The 16,248-nt window shown below is 49.6% G+C and overlaps 1 protein-coding gene and 1 pseudogene across 4 annotated transcripts in view; one reads left to right on the forward strand and one right to left on the reverse strand.

Moving 5' to 3' along the window:
- Nucleotides 1-16,248, forward strand: part of LOC119963121 (transmembrane protein 144-like) — a 123,114-nt gene that overhangs the window by 73,550 nt on the left and 33,316 nt on the right. For all 4 annotated transcript variants that reach the window (XM_038791741.1, XM_038791739.1, XM_038791738.1 and 1 more), the window contains 2 exons: nt 5,362-5,450; nt 14,904-15,022. In XM_038791741.1, coding sequence (XP_038647669.1) covers nt 5,362-5,450; nt 14,904-15,022 — 208 coding nt within the window. The remainder of the gene's footprint in view (nt 1-5,361; nt 5,451-14,903; nt 15,023-16,248) is intronic.
- On the reverse strand, nt 13,343-14,063 carry LOC119963585 (annotated as a pseudogene).

A 16,248-nucleotide genomic window follows, 5' to 3' on the forward strand; every position in this document is an offset into this window, starting at 1 on the left:
CTGATCATTGCCTGTCTGCTAATCACTGCCTGTCTGCTGATCACTGCCTGTCTACTGATCACTGCCTGTCTGCTGATCACTGCCTGTCTGTTGATCACTGCCTGTCTACTGATCACTGCCTGTCTGCAGATCACTGCCTGTCTGTTGATCACTGCCTGTCTGTTGATCACTGCCTGTCTGTTGATCACTGCCTGTCTGTTGATCACTGCCTGTCTGTTGATCACTGCCTGTCTGTTGATCACTGCCTGTCTGTTGATCACTGCCTGTCTGTTGATCACTGCCTGTCTACTGATCACTGCCTGTCTGCTGATCACTGCCTGTCTGTTGATCACTGCCTGTCTACTGATCACTGCCTGTCTGCAGATCACTGCCTGTCTGTTGATCACTGCCTGTCTGTTGATCACTGCCTGTCTGTTGATCACTGCCTGTCTGTTGATCACTGCCTGTCTGTTGATCACTGCCTGTCTGTTGATCACTGCCTGTCTGTTGATCACTGCCTGTCTGTTGATCACTGCCTGTCTACTGATCACTGCCTGTCTGCAGATCACTGTCTCTCTGTTGATTATTGCCTGTCTGATTACTGCCTGTCTGCTGATTATTGCCTGTCTGCTGACTGCCTGTCTGCTGATCACTGCCTGCTGATCACTGCCTGTCTGATGATCACTGCCTGTCTGTTGATCACTGCCTGTCTGTTGATGTGTGCCTGTCTGCTGATCATTGCCTGTCTGCTGATCACTGCCTGTCTGCTGATCACTGCCTGTCTGCTGATCACTGCCTGTCTGCTGATCACTGCCTGTCTGCTGATCACTGCCTGTCTGTTGATGTCTGCCTGTCTGCTGATCACTGCCTGCTGATCTCTGCCTGTCTGCTGATCACTGCCTGTCTGCTGATCACTGCCTGTCTGTTGATGTCTGCCTGTCTGCTGATCACTGCCTGCTGATCACTGCCTGTCTGCTGATCACTGCCTGTCTGCTGATCACTGCCTGTCTGCTGATCACTGCCTGTCTGCTGATTACTGCCCGTCTGTTGATCACTGCCAGTCTACTGATCACTGCCAGTCTACTGATCACTGCCTGTCTGCAGATCACTGCCTCTCTGTTGATCATTGCCTGTCTGTTGATCACTGCCTGTCTGTTGATCACTGCCTGTCTGTTGATCACTGCCTGTCTGCTCATCACTGCCTGTCTGCTGATTACTGCCTGTCTGTTGATCACTGCCTGTCTGTTGATGTCTGCCTGTCTGCTGATCATTGCCTGTCTGCTGATCACTGCCTGTCTGCTGATCACTGCCTGTCTGTTGATGTCTGCCTGTCTGCTGATCACTGCCTGCTGATCATTGCCTGTCTGCTGATCACTGCCTGTCTGCTGATCACTGCCTGTCTGTTGATCACTGCCTTCTGTTGATCACTGCCAGTCTACTGATCACTGCCTGTCTGCAGATCACTGCCTCTCTGTTGATCACTGCCTGTCTGATGATCTCTGCCTGTCTGTTGATCACTGCCTGTCTGTTGATCACTGCCTGTCTGCTGATCACTGCCTGTCTGTTGATCACTGCCTGTCTGTTGATCACTGCCTGTCTGTTGATCACTGCCTGTCTGTTGATCACCTCCTGTCTGTTGATCACTGCCTGTCTGTTGATCACTGCCTCTCTGTTGATCACTGCCTGTCTGCTGATTATTGCCTGTCTGCTGACTGCCTGTCTGTTGGTCACTGCATGTCTGCTGATCACTGCCTGTCTTCTGATCTCTGCCTGTCTGTTGATCACTGCCTGTCTGTTGATCACTGCCTGTCTGCTGATCACTGCCTGTCTGTTGATCACTGCCTGTCTGTTGATCACTACCTGTCTGCTGATCACTGCCTGTCTGTTGATCACCTCCTGTCTGTTGATCACTGCCTGTCTGTTGATCACTGCCTCTCTGTTGATCACTGCCTGTCTGCTGATTATTGCCTGTCTGCTGACTGCCTGTCTGTTGGTCACTGCATGTCTGCTGATCACTGCCTGTCTTCTGATCTCTGCCTGTCTGTTGATCACTGCCTGTCTGTTGATCACTGCCTGTCTGCTGATCACTGCCTGTCTGCTGATCACTGCCTGTCTGTTGATCACTGTCTGTCTGCTGATCACTGCCTGTCTGCTGATCACTGCCTGTCTGTTGATCACTGCCTGTCTACTGATCACTGCCTGTCTGCAGATCACTGCCTCTCTGTTGATTATTGCCTGTCTGATCACTGCCTGTCTGCTGATTATTGCCTGTCTGCTGACTGCCTGTCTGTTGGTCACTGCATGTCTGCTGATCACTGCCTGTCTTCTGATCACTGCCTCTCTGTTGATCACTGCCTGTCTGATGATCACTGCCTGTCTGTTGATCACTGCCTGTCTGTTGATCACTGCCTGTCTGTTGATCACTGCCTGTCTGTTGATCACTGCCTGTCTGCTCATCACTGCCTGTCTGCTGATTACTGCCTGTCTGTTGATCACTGCCTGTCTGTTGATGTCTGCCTGTCTGCTGATCATTGCCTGTCTGCTGATCACTGCCTGTCTGCTGATCACTGCCTGTCTGTTGATGTCTGCCTGTCTGCTGATCACTGCCTGCTGATCATTGCCTGTCTGCTGATCACTGCCTGTCTGCTGATCACTGCCTGTCTGTTGATCACTGCCTTCTGTTGATCACTGCCAGTCTACTGATCACTGCCTGTCTGCAGATCACTGCCTCTCTGTTGATCACTGCCTGTCTGATGATCTCTGCCTGTCTGTTGATCACTGCCTGTCTGTTGATCACTGCCTGTCTGCTGATCACTGCCTGTCTGTTGATCACTGCCTGTCTGTTGATCACTGCCTGTCTGTTGATCACCTCCTGTCTGTTGATCACTGCCTGTCTGTTGATCACTGCCTCTCTGTTGATCACTGCCTGTCTGCTGATTATTGCCTGTCTGCTGACTGCCTGTCTGTTGGTCACTGCATGTCTGCTGATCACTGCCTGTCTTCTGATCTCTGCCTGTCTGTTGATCACTGCCTGTCTGTTGATCACTGCCTGTCTGCTGATCACTGCCTGTCTGTTGATCACTGCCTGTCTGTTGATCACTACCTGTCTGCTGATCACTGCCTGTCTGTTGATCACCTCCTGTCTGTTGATCACTGCCTGTCTGTTGATCACTGCCTCTCTGTTGATCACTGCCTGTCTGCTGATTATTGCCTGTCTGCTGACTGCCTGTCTGTTGGTCACTGCATGTCTGCTGATCACTGCCTGTCTTCTGATCTCTGCCTGTCTGTTGATCACTGCCTGTCTGTTGATCACTGCCTGTCTGCTGATCACTGCCTGTCTGCTGATCACTGCCTGTCTGTTGATCACTGTCTGTCTGCTGATCACTGCCTGTCTGCTGATCACTGCCTGTCTGTTGATCACTGCCTGTCTACTGATCACTGCCTGTCTGCAGATCACTGCCTCTCTGTTGATTATTGCCTGTCTGATCACTGCCTGTCTGCTGATTATTGCCTGTCTGCTGACTGCCTGTCTGTTGGTCACTGCATGTCTGCTGATCACTGCCTGTCTTCTGATCACTGCCTCTCTGTTGATCACTGCCTGTCTGATGATCACTGCCTGTCTGTTGATCACTGCCTGTCTGTTGATCACTGCCTGTCTGTTGATCACTGCCTGTCTGTTGATCTCTGCCCTTCTGCTGATCACTACCTGTCTGCAGATCACTGCCTCTCTGTTGATCACTGCCTGTCTACCGATCACTGCCTGTCTGCAGATCACTGCCTCTCTGTTGATCACTGCCTGTCTAATGATCACCGCCTGTCTACTGATCACTGCCTCTCTGTTGATCACTGCCTGTCTGATCACTGCCTGTCTGCTGATCACTGCCTCTCTGTTGATCACTGCCTGTCTGATCATTGCCTATCTGTTGATCACTGCCTGTCTGCTGATCACTGCCTGCCTTCTGATCACTGCCTGTCTGATCATTGCCTATCTGTTGATCACTGCCTGCCTTCTGATCACTGCCTGCCTTCTGATCACTGCCTGTCTGCTGATCACTGCCTGTCTGCTGATCACTGCCTATCTGATGATCTCTGCCTGTCTGATCACTGCCTGCAGTTAAAAGGTGAACAACACTTATCTCTGGCTGAAAATCAAGGACTCACATTATCTCGAACACTCCTCCTATCCAGTAAGAAGTCTTACACCAGGTTAAAGTCCAACAGGTTTGTTGCGAATCACTACCTTTCAGAGCACAGCTCCTTCCCCAGGTGAATGAAGAGGTGGGTTCCAAAAACATATATATGGAGACAAAGTCAAAGATGCAAGACAATACTTTGAATGCACAATCATCTACAGTCTAAATAATTCAAAAACTCACAACACTCTCACAACATTCTTACCCACATTGTCTACATGGTCGGCCCCACCCACAACTCAACATGTCCCTTTACACCAAACAATTCTATTCTATGATTCCATGAATTAATTTGCCCTCAACAGCACTCTACCAATTCCAACAACTTTGAAACTCCTCTAGACTTGATTGAACAAAAGGTTCTCCACCTGATCATTGCCTTCCCAGTGTCTGTTCTGTCCCTCTCAATTCTAAATATATCCCGATACTCTTTCTCCTGCTTGCATCCTCCCTGTGCTGAAAGCAAGTCTTGTCTCTCGGTGTCCCACAGACTAATTCTTTCCCAGGCGCTCATTACTCTGGCAGTTCACAGTTGTAGTTTGCACGCTGTGCACTTCGTTTGTCTGCTCCCGGGTGACCATCTTATTTCCAGAACTCCCAGCTTTTAAGTAAAGGGAGCCCTCTGCATACAATATAATTTGTAAATTGGTATCATGTGACCTAATTCCAGGATTAGGTCTGCTGAGAGCTGGCAACCCTAGTCACAGAACCCTACTTGCAGAAGAGTATATTATAATTGTGTTATTGTAACGTTTTAGCGTGCAAAGATGAGCAGTGATCAATGGAAATTGTACATTTTCCGTGCTCCCTAGTAAAACAGTGACTCAAAGTGGACCTGAGGTCTAAAGTAATCTGACCTTTAAAATCTGATATGCTCAGATCCTCAAGCCACTATTAAACAGAGCATGTATGACGTATTTGGTATGTTTGTCTACTATTTACAGTTCCAATTCTGATGCAACGGAATAATGAATTTTAAAACAGGATTAAATGCTGGATTATTATGGATATTGGAATTAGTTTTCAGTCCATTAGGTCATTTTATTTTGCTCTGGAAAAAGTGTTTTCTCGCACAGCTGTGATCTTGTAATACAAAGAGGCTTCAGTTTTCTCTGAATACAGTATTAAGGGAAAAGGAAAGGAAATCTGGAATATGTGAATGGCTACCCTACCTTCATCTTTTTGACAGCCTTCTTCATCATCATCAGAGGAGACTGCGACTAAACAAGGAGATGCTTGCTGGACTGATAAACTCAATCCACTACAAAAAAAACTGGTGTAAGTAAAATAATTCTACAGCATAATAACACGTACCCTCGCCTTATGTGAGCCCTATGTACCTTCTTAAGCTGGAACAGGCTGAACCGTGTACAGAAGAACGTGGAGTTTACCCTAGAAAGGGCCTCACTCCACACTTCCTCATCCAAAATAAGTCCCAATTCCCCCTCCCATTTCACTTTCACTTCATTCACTCCACCAACAGGACCTGCCTGTAGATACCTGAAATAATCCCCTACAGACCTGGCTAGGGCCTCCCCAGCAGGGAGGATGGCAGTGCCAAGGGAAATGAGAAAAGCTTTTCGCATAAAGTTCCGAATTTGGAGGTGACTGAACAGATTCATCCCAGAAAGCCCAATATTTACCAACAGATCCTCCAGACTCCCAAACCATCCCTCAATAAATCCCCAAATCCTTCAAGCCCCTTTCCTCCCCACAATATAAACGTAGCGTCTAATCTCAACGGTTTAAATAAAGCTTTGACAAAGAGTCATCGGACTCGAAACGTTAGCTCTTTTCTCTCCCTCCAGATGCTGCCAGACTTGCTGAGATTTTCCAGCATTTTCCCTGTCGTTTCAGATTCCAGCATCCGCAGTAATTTGCTTTTATCCAGGGTTTAAATAGATAGTTATTGCAGAGCGGACCCAGCAATGACATGGATTAAAGCTTAAAATACTGCCTAAATTGCTTCTATATCCTTAGAGTAGGTGCCACGATTGGGTTCAAAGAATATCTCGCCAGAAAAAATGGCAGCGAGGCCATTACCAGCGAACCCAAACTAGAGCCCCTACCCATCTCGCCTCCATCTGCCCCAATATGGGATTCGGATCGCTGAACCACCCCAATAATGCCGCATCCAACCTCTACGGTGGGGCTGAGCGGGACCGACTCCGACACCAAGTCTACCAAATGCGGAGCATAGTCTGAGATTACATCAGACGACTCTCGGATGGGACCCAGTGCCTCCTTGATCATCTTTCGGAGGATTCGGACCTCACCTTCCACTGTTTCTCAAATTGTTCATCAAACTCTGTTGCCAGTATGTCAGCGAGCATGCCCGATAGGAGCGGCCTCAGCTGCCAATCCGCCTTCGCCATTTTTTATGCTGAGGAGCCACGTGAAGCCTCCGAGTCTGTCAACGTTTCCCCGTCGGCATCGTCTTCCCTCCAGCCTTTCTGACATTCTCCAGATACAGGCTCCTTACGTCTTCAGATGGATGGGTTTTTTCCACTAGAGCACCCCAGAAAGTGGGCAGAAAGGTCCAAGAAACAAATACCCTGGCAGGAGCTACCCAATGCACAATCTCTCCCTACGTGCTGCCACTGGAACGATTGGCATTTGTTAAAATATGGAATTGAAAATAGAGTACTTCTAATTGTAATTCTGAGTTTTTATATACAAAAGTGAGGAAGTCATATTTTGTGTGAGGTTCCTTTAGCCCCAGAACTATGTATAATTTTCACACTCCATCATAGGAATGATGTTAAAGCCATAGAAAAGGTGCAACATAAATTCAAGGGACTTGAAAAATGAAGACTGTATTCACCAGACCAGAGAAAGTTAAGAGGAAATGTAATAGAGACATTCAAGGTTTTGTGGTGGGATGTACTGAAAGATCATTTCTACTGGTTAGTTAATTAGTACAATGGAAAACAGTTTAAGATTAGTTCCAAAGTCATACAAGGAAGTTAAGGAGTTATTTCATGTGAGGAATATCAGAAAAGGGAATCCATTGCTGCAAGGCAGGTCAATCATGGTTTGCAAATTATCTATGTTGCTTGGGAATGGTGAGGCTGTAGTGAACTGTGTGTGTAAAGTAGACATCCCTGATGCTCTTGCAGACATTCTGCCATATTTCAGGGTTATGGGGAGGTGGGAGGAGTTAAATACGGGCTGCAGTGAAGTTGAGAGGCAGTGGAAAGCTTGGCTCCCTGTATCAGTAGGCATCAGTTTCCTCAGCAGGATGCTGCAGATGTCTCAGACAGGTTGCTAGGTGAAGCTTCTCTTGCTTCTCACTCAAATCTGGAAAGTTACTGAGGGCTTATACAAGCTGTTTGCTAGGAATAGCTTCCCACCATCAATCCCATAACCTGGCATCTCCCAAGATTTGCTGCTTCTTTAGGCCCCGTGCCCCTAGCTTTCCAGGCTTCCCAAGGCCCCTGAAGGTCCTGATGCCCCTGAGGCCGATGAGCTTTCTGATGTTCCTGGGGTCCTTCATCTTGAAGTGGCTGGACCTATGGTAATTAGAGATACGTTTCTGTGATAAAATAAGAGGGTTTTGGCAGGGCAGGTGATGAGAGACTGTTTCCGCAGGCAGAAGAATTTAGAACAAGAAATTATAGTTTCAGGAAGAGGGGTTGACCATTTAGGGTTAAGTTAAAGAGAAATTTCTTCTCGGGTTGTGAATCTTTGGAATTCTCTACCCCAGAGGGCTGTGGAAACTCAGTCTCTGTGTATATTCACGACTGAGATAGATAGATTCTTGGACGCTAATGGATTTCAGGAATATGGGGATAATGCAGGAATATGTAGCCGAGGTGGAAGGTACATGGACGTAGATCATAGAACATTACAGCGCAATACAGGCCCTTCGGTCCTCGATGTTGCACTGACCTGTGAAACCCCTCTAAAGCCCATCTACGCTATTCCCTTATCGTCCATATGTCTATCCAATGACCATTTGAATGCGTTTAGTGTTGGCAAGTCCACTACTGTTGCAGGCAGGGCATTCCACACCCTTACTACTCTCTGAGTAAAGAACCTACCTCTGACATCTGTCCTATATCTATCTCCCCTCAATTTAAAGCTATGTCCCCTCATGCTAGACCACCATCCGAGGAAAAAGGCTCTCACTGTCCACCCTATCTAATCCTCTGATCATCTTGTCTGCCTCAATTAAGTCACCTCTTTAGGCATGATTTTATTGATCGCCAGTCACCACTGAATGGCCAAACGTGCTACTCCAGCTCCTATTTCTTTGCTCTTAAAGGAAAACATTGTGAAAGAAGCATTGTACTAGATGGAAACAGTTCTGACATTTTGATTCATCCTTGAAGTTCTCTTTCCTTTCTTATTTCACCATGGTTTAACCTGTCCTGAATTCCTATTATCTCCTGATGCTACTGATCTAATATGCAACTGCATCACTCTCAATGGCAGGAATATAGAAGAGCATAGTTGGTACTTCAAACACAGTACGAGGGACAAAGGAACTTCAACTTCACTCAGTTGTTGCTACTATAGCAGAGCTGTTTTATTTCAATTCAATGAGTTAGCTCCTAGCATCATCAGCAATAACAATTTGCACAGATAAAACATCTTTTTTAAGGGTATTTTATTCCAAATACATGTAACAACAGCAAAATATAAAATACACAATCCATAAAATCACAGTCCACAGTTTGTACAATGTTTTTCCCTTTTATCCTCTCCCCTCCCCTCTCCCCCATGATGAACAGCTCCCCAAACAGCATCATGAACAGCCCCCACTGCTGTTCGTGCCCCCAAAGCCCTCCGCTGACCCCCTCAACTCGATCTTAACCTGATCCAACTGGAGAAAGTCGGACAAATCCCCCAGCCAAACACGGCAGTGTATCTGACCTCCAGTTCAACAGGATCCTTCGCCGGGCAATCACAGAGACGAAGGCCACAACATCGGCCTTTTTCCCCTCCAGAAGCTCCAGCACTTACAAAACCCAAAATCTGCCACCATTGGGTCCAGCCTGACCTCCACCCCCACTATGTTAGATAACGTCCCAAACACTGCTTCCCAGTATCTTTCCAGCTTCTCGCAATCCCAGACCATATACGCATGGTTTGCCAGCCTCCGCCCACACTTCTCACACCCATTGGTCACCTCCCCTAAAAGAACGCACTCATCCTCGTCAGAATTATGTGTACCCTGTGTACCACCTTGAACTGAATCAAGCTCACCCTCGTACAGAAGGAGGTTGAGTTTATCCTCCGCATCGCCTCGCACCACAGTCCCCAACCTATTTCCTTTCCCAACTCCTCCTCCCATTTGGTCTTGATCCTCACCATCTGCTCCCCCAACCATCCACATATATCTCCAATCCTGCCCTACCCCAGCTCATCCAAGACCAACAGTGTGTACTCTGGCAGCTTGGGTCCGTCTCCACTCTTTCCACGCAAAGTCCCGCACCTGCGTATATCTATACTCACTCCCCCTCGGCAACTCAAACCTCTCCTGTAGCTCATCCAGTCCCACAAACCTCTCTTCCAGGAACATCCATCCCCGCCTCCCTCCATTTCCCATACATCCCAGCCATCTCCCCTGGTTTAAACTTGAGGTTCCCGCACAGTGGCATCAGCACCGACATCCCTCCAACTTAAGATGTCTCCTCAACTGGTTCCACACCCTAACTGTCGATTGCACCATCGGGCTCCTCAAACGTCCCCGGTTCCCTGGAGCTAACGGCAGTGGAGCCGTCACCAGGACCCTCAGACTTGATCCCCTACAGGACTCCTCTTCCATCATACCCCCCCCCTCCCCTCCCCCCAACTACCCCATTGCCTCACCCTCACCACGTTTACTGCCCAATAATAATACAGCAGGTTCGGGAGCGCCAACCTCCCTTACTGTCTCTGCCTCTGCCACAGAGCTTCTCTTCACCCTCGGCACCTTCCCTGACCATATGAACTCCAAGGTCAATGCCTGAACCCTCCGAAAGAAGGCTTTAGGGAGAAAGAGCGGGAGGGTCTGACAGGCAAACAAGAACCTTGGCAGCACATTCATCTTGATCACCTGCACCCTCTTATCCCACCTATTAAAATCCCCTTAACCTCCCCCACTAATACTGTCAAATTCCACCTGTGCATCATGGCCCACTCTCTCATCACCTGAATCCCCAAATAACTAAACCTCTCCCTCACTACCGGAAAAGGCAATGCCCCCAAATTGGCCTCTCACCCCGCCACATTCACCAGAAACACCTCACTCTTCTCAGCATTTAACTTACACCTGGTGAAGGCCACAAACCTCTCTCAACAGTCCATGATCCTGCCCATGCACTCCATCAGGTCTGACACAAACAACAGGTCGTCTGTGTACAACGACACCCAGTGCTCCCTGTCCCCCTCACAATCCCTTGCCACTTAGCAAACCACTGAAGGGCCATTGCCAAAGGGTCAATTGCCAATGCGGATAACAGCGGCAACAGCGGGCACCCCTGCCCTGTCCCCCTGTGCAGTTTAATACCTGGTGAACTCATCCCATTCATGCACATGCTTGCCACTGGGGACACATACAACAGACTCACTCACACCACAAACTTTGGCCTCGACCTTCCCAGAATTTCAAACAAGTATCTCAGCTCCACCCGATCGAAGGCCTTCTCCACATCCATAGAAATAATAAACTCTGGCGCCCGCCCCTGACAGAGTCATAACTACATTTACCAGCCTCCTGATGTTGCTGGAGAGCTGTCAACGTTTCACAAAACCCATTTGATCCTCAGAAACCACACCAGGCACATATCCCTCCATCTTACCTGCCAAAGCCTTTGACGGTATTTTCACGTCTGTGTTCAACAGCAAGACAGGCCTGTATGACCCACACTCCAGCGGATCCTTCCCCTTCTTCGGAATCAGTGCAATCAACGCCTGTGTCAATGTCTGTGGCAACTCCCCCCTCTTCTCTGCGTCACTAAACATCCCCAGCAAGGGAGGGGCCAACTCTGTCACAATCACCTTATAAAACACTACCGGAAAGCTGTCCAACCCCAGAGCCTTCCCCGACTGCATTCCCCGGATATTCTCTATCACCTCCTCAGCCCCAGCGGCTCCTCCAACACCTGTCTCTTCTCTGCCTCCAACTCTGGGAATGCCACCTTGTCCAAAAAGCATCCCATATCCCCCTCCTCTCCGCCCAACACGGTCTTGTCCAACTTCTCATAATACCCCCCTGAACACCTCGTTTATCCTCCGCCCTCACCTCCCCATTCTCTGTCCGCACCCTTAGAATTTCCCTCTGTGCTGCCTGCCGCCACAACTGGTGGGCCCACATGTGGCTCGCCCTCTCTCCGTACTCATACTGCACCCTCCTCGCCCTCCATAGCTTCCCCACTGCTTTTCCCATTGTCAACTTATCAAACTGTCCCTGCAACATCTTGCGCTCCACCAATTCCTTTGTGCCCCCCCCCCCCCGAGTATCTCCTATCCATCTCAACCATCTCGTCCAGCAGCCTCCATGCTCCTCTCTCCGCCTCCGCTCCCTGTGAACCATAAATGTGATAATCTCCCCTCGAACAACCACGTTTAATGCCTCCCTGAACGTGGCTGCCAACACCTCCCCATTCTGATTAAGCTCCACATTAATCCTAAACACCAGTCTCACCATTTCACAAACCGCCAAGAGATCCGAATCTAAACTCCACCCCGGCCTCTGCACCTGACCCGAACTGAGCCTAATTTCCAGCCAATGTGGCGCCTAGGCCCAAATCACAATTCTGTGTACTCCGCCCCCACCACCCCCATCAGCACTGCCTGACTCTGCACAAAGAAATTGATTCTAGAGTACACCTTATACACGTGTGAGAAGGAGTACTCCTTCCCCCCCGCCAAGTTTCTGAACCTCCACGGATCGACCATCCCCATACGCTCCATAAACCCTCCCAACTCCTTCGCCATCCTCGACCTTGCTGTTGACTGGGGGCTCGACTTGTCCACCTTCGGCTCCATTACACCATTAAAATCTCCCCCCATAATCAATTGGTGCATGTCTAAGTCTGGGATCACTCCCAATAACCCTTTGCAAACTCAACATCATCCCAATTTGGACCCTGTCATACACACTCCATATATGAATAAGAAACACCCAAATTCACAAATCCCCTCCTCCCAAAAAAACATGCCAAAAGGCAGGGGAGGGGGAATGTGATTGCCCCCCCCCCCCTACAAACCTACAGCTCCCAAATAAATTCCCACCCCCTTTGGCGACACAAAACAGCAATAATACCCAACTTTGTAGACTTAACCCCTCCATCCCACACCAACCCTCAGTTCTCCCACAGTTTATGGTCCCTTATAAAGTCATTTGCCGCCTCTGCAGTCTCAAAATAGCACTCCTGGCCATCAAAGTCTCGTTGTGCACAGCACCTCAAAGCAGATCTTCTGTCAATGCAACGCTGCCTCGGCCCTGTTGAATCCCTCTTCGGCAGCTCCGCATCAATGTCCTCGTATATCCGTATTCAATCACCCTCCCATTTGCAGTCTCATTTTGCCCTGGCCCAGCTCATAATCTTCTCCTTATCCATGAACTTGGGCATCCGCACAATCACTGTCTGTGGCAGCTTCCCTGCTCTCGGCTTCTGCCTCAAGGACTTGTGAGTCCTGCGCACTTCTGGGGCCTTGTCCAGCACCTTCTCCTCAACTAGCACAGCCAACATCCTCGAAACGTACTTTGTGGTACTCATTCCTTCCACGCCCTCTGGCAGACCCACAAATGCATGTTCTGCCGTCTGGGCCTGTTCACCTGCTTCTCCACCTTCACCCGCCGTGATCCCCACTTCCACCTCCAGGGATACAATATGATCGCTCTAGCTGGACACCACCTTCTCCACCTTGCGTATCACCGCCCCTGGCACATCAAGGCAGTTCTCCACCCAGTCCAGCGACCCTCGCAGAGTTGCCACTGCTCCCTCAATCACCTTCGACCAGTCGCTGTGCACCTCCTTCCTTTGCTGGCAAAATTCCTCCTGGATGAAGCTCAATAACTGCTCCATCTGGCAACCGACAACAACCCTTCCCCCTCCACCATTCTCGAAATTGGTGCTGCGCCATAAAATGGGATTAGGTAGGTAGGCCAGGTGTATCTTGTGTGTCAGTGCAGATCCGATGGGTCGAAGGGCCTCTTCTGCACCGTATTATTATTATTATTCTGTGATTCTGAAATGCAGTTCAAGTACATCAATTCCTCCCATTCCACCCATTGGTCCTTCGGAGCCAGGCCCCAGCGGGAAATTTGATCGGCTTCCTCCGGGCGGCACTGTTTACCCATTGTTTACATATTGTCACTGGAATTCATTGAATCTGCTGGAATTGGCATTATTGGTGTCCCTGGAGGACCTCCACCACCAGGGCCCCCCCCCCCCCCCCCCCCCCCCCCATATGTACCGGGAGATGATGAGGAATATTGAATTGAGTTAGCATTGGAAGGATTAGGCCATGGTCTGCCATCTCCCGGGCCCATGTTCATTCCAGCTATGCCTAGACCTATTGAATCGGTTGGAGGTCTCATTAACCCGCCATAGTTCTGCTACGATAACCAAGGATCAGACTGCTGTCCCATTGGGCCCGTTCCTCGTGGAGGAGGATTAATTCTCTGCATTGGTCCACCCATACCAGGATTCCCTTGCTGTCGTGTGGGATCCAATGTGTTGGGTAGCAATGGCTGCGCACCTGGAACACCACCGGGGGGGCTGGCTTCCCATTCTGATGGGGGGCCTTGGACCTCCTGCGTATCGTGGTGACATAAAAGGCTGATTGTGGGGTCCCATCTTGTTGTTAGGATTGTGAGGAGGCGGCTGTGTATGTGGCGAGGGCTGAGAACCCTGGAGGTCCCTGAAAGAAGCCTGGAGGAATGGGGCCTCCTGGTATCCCACCATTGGGAGGAATTGGGAGGAGCACTGGACTTGGAGCAGCTGCCGCATTATAATCATGGAAGGCTTTTGCTTCACTTGAATGTTCACATGTGTCTCGCCTTTCAGGAGCTGCACAGTAAAGGTCCCAAAATACACACCACCAGGAGTGTAAAAACCCAGGAGGTTCTCCTAATGTAATATTTTTCTCCCATCGTATCTCTGAGAGGAAGGTCTGTGCAGACCTCTGTGCCCCGACATGAAGCAGATATTCGTACACGTACAGAGCCAACTTTTCTCGAGCCTGCCTGTCCGAGGGCATTGCCGAACCTTTGCTTTTGACGAACCTGCTTTTTGGGGAAGGAACTGCCTTCCTGTCAAACCATCAAACCTGGGGCGACCCCATCACCCTGGTTCCTATTGTGACATTATACAAATGTACAGCAAATGAAGAGTTAATGTTATATTAAGCCTAGCCACTAGAGGGAGCTAAGTAACAGTACTATGAATTGCACTGGCTCTTAAGCTAGGGGGAGGAGTTTAGACTGGAGCTGAAGAAGATAAGGGGTGGGATTCTCTCAAACCACGCCGGGCTGGAGAATTGCCGGGCCAGGCGCGAATCACTCGATGCCGGCCCGACGCCGGTCCGCCGATTCCCTAGACTGCGGTATAAATAACCGTGTCCAGAGCCAGCCTGAGTTCATCGAGAGTTCAACGGGTAACAGGCGTTGCCCGTCTGAAGTAAGTAGATTAAAACCACTGTTCATATCTGAAAGCATGTGTCTCGTGAATTGATGGTTCCATCAACTTTGTTTTCAGATCCTTGCCTAATTTGTTTTCTTATATTATTTCTCAGTGGCTGCAGTCTTGCTATGTGTGCAGGTTTACTGTACGGCTCCAGCTTTGTACCAGTCCTCTACATTAAGAACCATGCTGAAAGAAATGAAACCGAGTTTATTGGTGCAAGTCAGTTTGGTAAGAAATTATTTCAAGCAGACTAAAGAGAAAAAGGAACTGCACAATTGTATTTCTACCTTGCCATTCCAAACCATGGGAGTACAATAGTTGTGCATTGAGTAATGTAACAAAGGTAATACTTTACAGCACGGTAGCACACGGTTAGCATTGTTGCTTAACAGGTCCAGGGTCCCAGGTTCGATTCCTGGCTTGGGTCACTGTCTGTGTGGAGTCTGCATGTTCCCACCGTGTCTGCGTGGGCTTCCTCCAGGTGCTCCGGTTTCCTGCCACAGTCCAAAGATGTGCAGGTTAGGTGCATTGGCAATGATAAATTGCCCTTAGGTTAGGTGAGGTTGCTGGGTTACGGGGATCGGGTGGAGGTGTGGGCTTAAGTAGGGTGCTCTTTCCAAGAGCCAATGCAGACTCAATGGGCCGAATGGCCTCCTTCTGCACTGTAAATTGTATGAAAAAAGTTCTATGTCAAGGCTGGGAAGAACTACAAGGTTCAAATAAGCTAATATTGGCCCGTATCTTCCTCGGAGTGGCAATCTCCGATGGATTGTCATTCTGCAAACACTTAACCTGACTGAAATTCCACAGCCCTGCCTCGCCCAACCTTCCTCACTCAGGCTAGGTAAGGCAGGAACAGCAAAACGCACCCCGGCTGCATCTGTATGAAGTAACTGGGGCGCAGGGAAGAAAGGAACGTCCCCATATTACGGCACCAGCTGCCGTAAATGAGATGTTTCAAGTGACAGGCGGGGGAGCAGAGGTCAGTTGGGCTGTGGTGGGGAAGGTGGAGGTGGGTGATGGGAAATGGGGGTGGGGGAGAGAGGGAAGGGGGAATTGCCTGTATGGGTGTGGAGCTCGGGGGGTGGGGGTGGGGTAGGTGGTCAGGCTGGGCGGGGTGGAGTTGGGCCGTGGGGATGGGTTGGGGGGCGGCGCAGATCAGGCCCTGGAGGGGAGGGCGTGAGGTTGGGCTGTTGGGCCGTTGGGACTAGAGCTAGGTAGGGTCGAGAGGGTGTGGTCGGTTGGGGTTGGGTTGCGGGAAGGGGGTCAGGTCGGACGGGGGGGGGGGGATCGTTCAGATCACGCAAGGAGTTGGTCTGGTGCGGAGGAGGGGGGTGTCAGGCTAGGAGGGGGTGTCAAGTCAGTGGGCAGTTTGCTGATGGGGCTATCAGGTCTTTGGAAGGGGTCAGGCTGGATTGGGGGATGTTGGGCAATGGGGTGGGTGTTGGGCCATG

This window comes from Scyliorhinus canicula, chromosome 3 (genome assembly GCF_902713615.1).
Source record: "Scyliorhinus canicula chromosome 3, sScyCan1.1, whole genome shotgun sequence".
In the NCBI taxonomy this organism is placed as follows: domain Eukaryota; kingdom Metazoa; phylum Chordata; class Chondrichthyes; order Carcharhiniformes; family Scyliorhinidae; genus Scyliorhinus; species Scyliorhinus canicula.